This window comes from Nanorana parkeri, unplaced genomic scaffold (assembly GCF_000935625.1).
Source record: "Nanorana parkeri isolate BGI_ZX_2015 unplaced genomic scaffold, ASM93562v1 scaffold43, whole genome shotgun sequence".
Lineage (NCBI taxonomy): Eukaryota > Metazoa > Chordata > Amphibia > Anura > Dicroglossidae > Nanorana > Nanorana parkeri.
Window position 1 is genome coordinate 1,261,118 of NW_017306311.1, and position 6,917 is coordinate 1,268,034.

The 6,917-nt window shown below is 42.4% G+C and overlaps 1 protein-coding gene across 1 annotated transcript in view; it reads right to left on the minus strand.

Annotated features, from left to right (window-relative positions):
• The window catches only part of NECAB1 (N-terminal EF-hand calcium binding protein 1), a 112,874-nt gene that overhangs the window by 5,229 nt on the left and 100,728 nt on the right, over positions 1 to 6,917 (minus strand). Inside the window, exon 10 of the mRNA XM_018572077.1 lies at positions 2,108 to 2,220. Within this exon, the coding sequence (XP_018427579.1) occupies positions 2,108 to 2,220 (113 nt within the window). The remainder of the gene's footprint in view (positions 1 to 2,107; positions 2,221 to 6,917) is intronic.

The window sequence follows — 6,917 nt, forward strand, 5'->3', positions numbered from 1 at the left end:
GGGGGGCTTGCCGGGGTACACATCTGTAGTCTTAGGGGCCAATTGCCTGGTTATTACTCTAACCCTCTGGCTTCAGTACTTTGAGTTGATGACCAGAAATAAACTTGCAGATCAGGAAAGTCAGAGTAACGTCAGATGCTCTTTTTGTATACTTGCTTCACATCATTGATTCAAAGTTTTGAAGCCAAAGGGGTAATGTAACAGCCAAGTAAAAAGCATCTATAGAAGAACAGGCCAACAACAGCTGCCTCAATGTTCCTTTTATGACAGGTTTCCTTTAAGGTTAGCAGAGAAGATAAGGGTAGGATTTTGAGGTTAAAGGAGAACTATGAGGTGAGTGCTTTTCACTCACCTCATAGTTCTAGCCGACCTGTGACAATGAAACTGCCACAGGTCGGCTCAGTAGATCGGGAGGTGAGCGAACACATACTGGCGTTCGCTCACTTCTCGATCCTGTCACGGCTCTCTGCCATGACAGGGGAGTGGCTGGATTCCCCGCTCCGATCCGCCAGCGCTGACTGGCGGAACGGACAGGGGTGGGGGCGAGTACAGCTGGCTCTGCCTCTAGATAGGCAGAGCCAGCTGTCAGTCACGCAGCTGGGCGGATCCCGGCACAATTGCCTGGATACGCTTCAGCTGCGGCGTCTCAGTATACCGTGAGCTGTAGCTCGCGGTATACTGAGCCTAGGGTGACGGGAGGACGCTAGTTTGTGTCCTCCCGTTACCCTAAGGAGAACTTTGGGGAAAAGCCTTAACCCCATAGATTAAAGTTACCAGTCAGGGCATGAATACACTTTTTTACTTGTTCAAAAAACATGACATGACTTATTTGTCTGTGCATTTCTGTCTGTGTTTTTGTAGAATTGTAAAGTTTACCATTGGGTGCGACTGAATAGGTGAATGGAAACAATATACAATTTACTGAGTTATTTCCTCTCCTGCTTGAAAGGATTAGTTGGGTCGTAAATAATGTCTGCGATTAAGTAAGCTATAAATGCATTATCTGAATATTTATTGGCTATCAACCTCCTGCACTTCATACTGCGGTAATCTGTGCCTGAGTGATGTAGGTTGGGCACTGCCACATGGAATGCATGGGGAAGCTTCAATTTTCAGAAAGTTATTTGTACAGGCACTTTGAGGGGCTCTGGTGGTATATCCTGACCAATTATGGTGCCTGTTTTTCTGCAGCAACATTATATTAAAATGTTTAACTTCATTGCAAGCTTTCTTTCCTCAAAAATAAAACTCAAGCTATTATTCTCTCCTATTTTCTTTACTGAGATACGCTTAGAGTTAATAAAGGACCACACGACGGTGGCTTCACGTGGCTTCGGGTCGGCCGAACATGCTCAGCTACATGCTCTGCTACAGTTCCCCATCAGGTCCATCAGCAGAGGGCGGGTGCGATGCTAGTTTACTATTGGCTATTGCAAATTGAAATAGCCAATAGGAATCTAGCAATGCATTCCTATGCGCAAACATTTATTTATTTTTTTCTATTCTGACACGGCTCCGTGTCAGAATAGAGAGAAAAAAAGAAAAAGCAGTGTTTCTCTCCTGGAGCGCCGGGGAGAGTTAGCTGTCTGGAGATCAGTGTCCCTGGTTAGCTGGTAACCAGGGACGCTGATCTCTTTGCAAGTGACCAGAGACAGCCGTAAAATCACGGCTGGCTCCGTCCAGCTGTCAGGAGCAGGCTGTCGGCCGACCAATGGCCGGCAGCTCGTCCAGCTTCGGCTTTCAGCGCGGCTCAGCCGAGCCGAGGCATATGCCTTTGGCTCGACTGAGTTGCTCGGCTACGTTCGGGAGCTGTACGGCTATTGTGAATAGCCCGTACAGCAGCCCTTCGGTTCTACTGAGCCGAAGGGGTCCTGGGGCCGAAGCTAGCCGAAGGATCGGCCGAAGCTACGGCTAGATCCTTCGGCTGCTTCGTGAATAGACCCCTATGTATTTGTATTAGGTCTTTGTAGACAGGGTCCTGTGTGTTTAAATCTAAGACCTCAATACCAGAAAGAATGGCTGCTAACTGCTGATGTATACAGTCCTGGCTGTGATACAAAGAATTATATAACAAGAGACAAGGTCATCGGTCGCACCACATACTTACTGTAGACTGCCTGACTGAGCTGAAACGGATTCTACGTAGTGTTTCAGAGAAAGGCGAAATTCATCTAGCTCCTCTATTAGCACAGTCAACTGACGCTGAACAATCATTATGTGCTGCAGAATTCAAAGAGATTGACATAATTTGACAATCAGACAAAGAAAGACCCATTAATCATGCATAGTTTGTTAGAACAGACTGAAATGAAAGATAAAAGGATCCCAAGATAATTTACATGCCTCTCGCTGACATATATATATTTGGCGCCGGAAATTCTTTGGTGCTTGAAGGATCAGCAACATTCTCACTGATTTCAAATTAACTCTGTAATACAGCCAACACACCAAGCCTAATTTATTCTGTAATGTAGTCAATCTTTTTTTCTTTATTCTTTTTCCCAAAAGGTCTTGTACATGCAGGCTCTGCAAATTAAAGAGCATGTGCTGGTTCAGGTCACGTTCTACTGGGCTTGAAAACAATCCCTTGGCGGAATGATGTGGATGGGGAGCTTTGTGAATGAATGGACGCAACTGCATTACTTAGCAAGTAAAATGCATGGAATGGAGGACAAGGCTAAAGTCTATTTATTGCTTAGGTAACTAAACTCTGAAAAATGTGTGTGAGACTGGAACAAAAATGTCAGGCAAAGGTCTAGTCAACAGTATGGTCTGTGGTCTCCCAGCAGTTGATCTTTATTACTGATTTACCATGTCATGTTCTGCACTGTGTCTCGATATAGAGTTGGTTATCTTGGTAGAGGCAGGGCTTTTCCTCCTTATGTCAGAACCTCCAGCAAGAACAACAGTGAGCTGCACAGTAGTAATGTCATGAAACCTCAATCCAAATCTTCTGAGACTAGCAGTTAGAGGCAGCATTGCCTTAGATCCCACCCTACACATATACAGCTATGAGGAAATGGGCACAGGAGTGCCTAGGCTCCCTCATATACTAGAAATGATCTTTTTTCTGGAGGAATTCTAAACAAAATGTACATGTTTAGGATACTTCTTAGAAACAATTCAAATTTCTACATTTGCTACCATCTGTTATCTGCCTGTATAGTTCTGTGGCCATTCATATCTCTCCACAGCTTGGCCAATGGAAGCTTTGCTTTGGTAACTAAGACATCATTGGTGGCTTTGTGAGTTCTGAGGTTCAGGCAGTATCAGTAAATTGCCTATGCTGGCACAGAGTGAGCAGTTACAGGAAGTCAGCTTTTAGAGCTTCAAATAAACCTGCCCAAACGACTGGCCATCCATCTTTAGGTTGGGCTTTCTTTTATTATGTCCTGTGCTGTTATGGCAGGGCCAGTTGTTTATACATTGTATTCTCAGTTTAAACTTTCTTAAGGTTACCATTAGTAAATACCACTGCCTTTTAAACCACCTAGTTGCACAATGTTTGTATATTTATTTATTGTTTATTTTACCTGCTGGTTTTAAAATTGTTTTACTTCAATGTACAATCCCTTGGGCACATTGGGCACATTGAGCAAGTCCTAGCTGCTATACATAATATTCCTGGAAATGCCGTAAAGAAAAAAGTGGAGGTTTCCCTAAATGCTTGCGCTATTTGGCTCAAAACACTCGTAGTGCACCCCTGGATTCTAGGAGCAGGAGGGACTGACATTTCACCTCAGGGATGGATCCTTAGCCGGAATGTGGCATGTGTGAAGTCAAATTGGGCGCCAGTCACTTTTAGGAATTTTATGATGCTTTATTAGAACAAACAGCAGAACAGGAAGAGAGTGTGTAACCCGGAGACATCTGGGAAACACTGAATGCCAGACTCACCAAACATTCTTCTTCTTTACAGTGTAAATGACCCTCAGACCAAAAGTGCGATGACACTGATGTGCACCATAGCTGAATATAGCTTGAGATCTCCCCTGGGTGAGACAACAGACTTCTCTTTAAGGTCCAAGCCCATCCTGGTTTCTCCTGTACCTCCAGCAGACAAAGTTCCTCCCTGGCTCTCCATCCCAGGAATAATTCTGGACCCCGACTGAGTCCCCATCTGCCCACCTGCAGGCTTCAAGCCTGGTCAGACAGGACACATGTAACACACATCTCCCAGGCAGGAGGCCCGGGGGAGAAAGACCCTCACATGGTCAGACCCAGACATTTATGTCCTCTCCCAGCATGCACCACTGGCCAGGAAACTCCTATTGATTGGCTGGAGACACGTAGATATTCATAGCATTCCATTACTGATTGCTCTGCTCTGTGGACAGGTTACACTTTGCAGCAGACAGATGCAACCAATGACAGAATGCCTAGGGAAAACTAAATGAGTACAGACTACGCAATCAGCTAGACTGAATACAGTCTCAGCAAACTCAATTTAAATAGTCACCCCACTTAGGGCAAGGTGGCTACACACTTTTTCCAGCCCAGTATTGCAGTAACCATTAAGGCTTCACCAATGCATACAAGCACTCTATTGTAATCTTTTTCATCTAAGGAGATAGTGATAGGTTCTTCTTCTTTAATGCTCCTTTTCTCTATGTTTTCTCCAGTAGTTCTCCAGTGAGGATAGTTACCTACCTAAAAGATGTGGCATTAGATTAGGTACCTTAAGGTACTCGGTACTACTAGTCTCATGGTGATGTCACGATTATGTCAATGAGAAAGCAGCAAGGATGGTAGCAATTGCTGGGCTATGACAATGGATAGCTGCACTTGCAAAGGGAGGTCTATACTGACTTGGCATTAGGGCCCTGTGCTTGTGTTTGCCACTTTCTCTGTCCAAGTATAAACCCTTTAAATACAGCTCCAGTGTTATTCTTTCCCCCTGTATTTTGCTTCAGACATAATTACGGAATAGGCAGCACACTGAGGTTGTTCATATGTCACCAGGATAATACGCTTTACTCCCCGGTGTTAAATCTTCCCTAAACATCCCACATTCATCAGTCACTGGTAGCCAGCAGAGATATGGCCTGGAGAACACAGAGAGTCCGTAAGATCATAGGGATACCGATGCAATAAAACCAAATAAATAATAAATCCATAGAGCTATGAGATGTTGTAAAAACATGATTGGCCTTTCAATTATTTATTTTCCTTTTTTGTAACAGCTGCTGCCAACACATTCTAGTATAATGGCTTCTGGAGTTTATATGTAAACCGAATACAAATATCTGCATCAAAATCTATCTCTTTGAGGATATCTTCATAAAATTCCCTTCGAGACAAATAAGATAGTAAATGTCAGATAGAATCAGTAGCTTGCCCCTGTGCAGCTGATTATTCAGTATTTTTTTGTGACGCATGTCTCTATTTTACAGTATTACAACTGCGTAACACCACACGTATGACTAAAAAGCTTGATCGGAAAGAACACAGAAAATACTTAAAATGTTCTATGATCTTCATAGAGAAATCTTTTACAGTATTATGCCTGATGCAAAGTACTAGACAATGTTAACATGTTGAGAGCACTCTTATTAATTACAGTGACACTACTTCAATCCTAAAAATGCATTCAAGTACCTGAACTATTAACAAAAATGTATCTTATTTGTGTATCACTCATCTGTAGATCCTCAAATCATCTCTGAATTGGTGCTGACACTGTCCTTCCTTCTGGAGGGTGGCTACTTTTGTTCCCCATGGTCCCTGTGTGTGTTGTAAAGTAGTCACCACTCCAAGCTTACTTCTGTGATGGACTACAATCTCAATACAAGTAAACTAAACATAAGATTGTAATTCATCATGGGAGTGAGCTTGGAGCGGTGACTACTTTACAACACAAACAGGGACAGTGGCGTAACAACCGAAAATGTTGTGCCCCGGGCGCCCATAACTCTGGTTACGCCACTGCACAGGGACCATGGGGAACAAAAGTAGGATACATTTTGTTAATAGTTGAGGTCCTTGAATGCATTTTTAAGATTTAACGCCTGAATTTAGTGTCACTTTAAAGGATAGCAAAACCCACCACAGATTCCTTTTTTGATGCATATCAACAGATTCAATGTTTATTGCTATATTTTATATTTGTATGTTCATTTTTTCTTTTTAAAATAATCTTTAAACATTAAAGATCAATCAAGCTAATATACAGCTTGCTTCATAATGGGTCTACTCTTATTTTCCCAGCACTGCCAACCTCACAGTTCACTATTAAAGCATAGGGCTAAGCACTCAGGCACTCAGAACTGCACTGAAGGAGGCAGGAGAGAGTATGCAGGTGAGCCTCATACCTGGAAGTACTGGAATGTACTGGCAGAGGATCAGTAAGAAGGTCTGCGCTGGAAAAAGGGAGAAACAGGCATCTCATGGTAACGACCGTACAATGGTTACTTTGCTTTAGTTTGATTTTAGCTCAGTACCCATTTACTTTAAGTTCTCTAAAGTACTAAACACGACTGCTTTCTGATATTTGGGTGAAAAATATGCTGACATTTGAACAGTAATATATTTAGGGAACAAAACATCAAAGGTGAAGCAGAGAGGAACAGCTGGAACACAAGTTCTGAAAAGGTCACGAATCTCCTGCTACTTTTCATTCTCCTGAGGGTTTATATCTTACATCTAATGGTCTTGGCTATTCATTCATACCACACAAAGGTCACTGCAGGAGAATCAGACAATGTTTTCATTTAAACAATAATTCTTTCTGCAGGCACTTTATCCCACACACAGTGTACTATTCTTCAATGAAGAGATTTTTGATAGATAGATAGATAGATAGATAGATAGATAGATAGATAGATAGATAGATAGATAATACATAAATATATATATATACAGTATATATACATATATATATATATATACACACACACACACACACACACATATATACC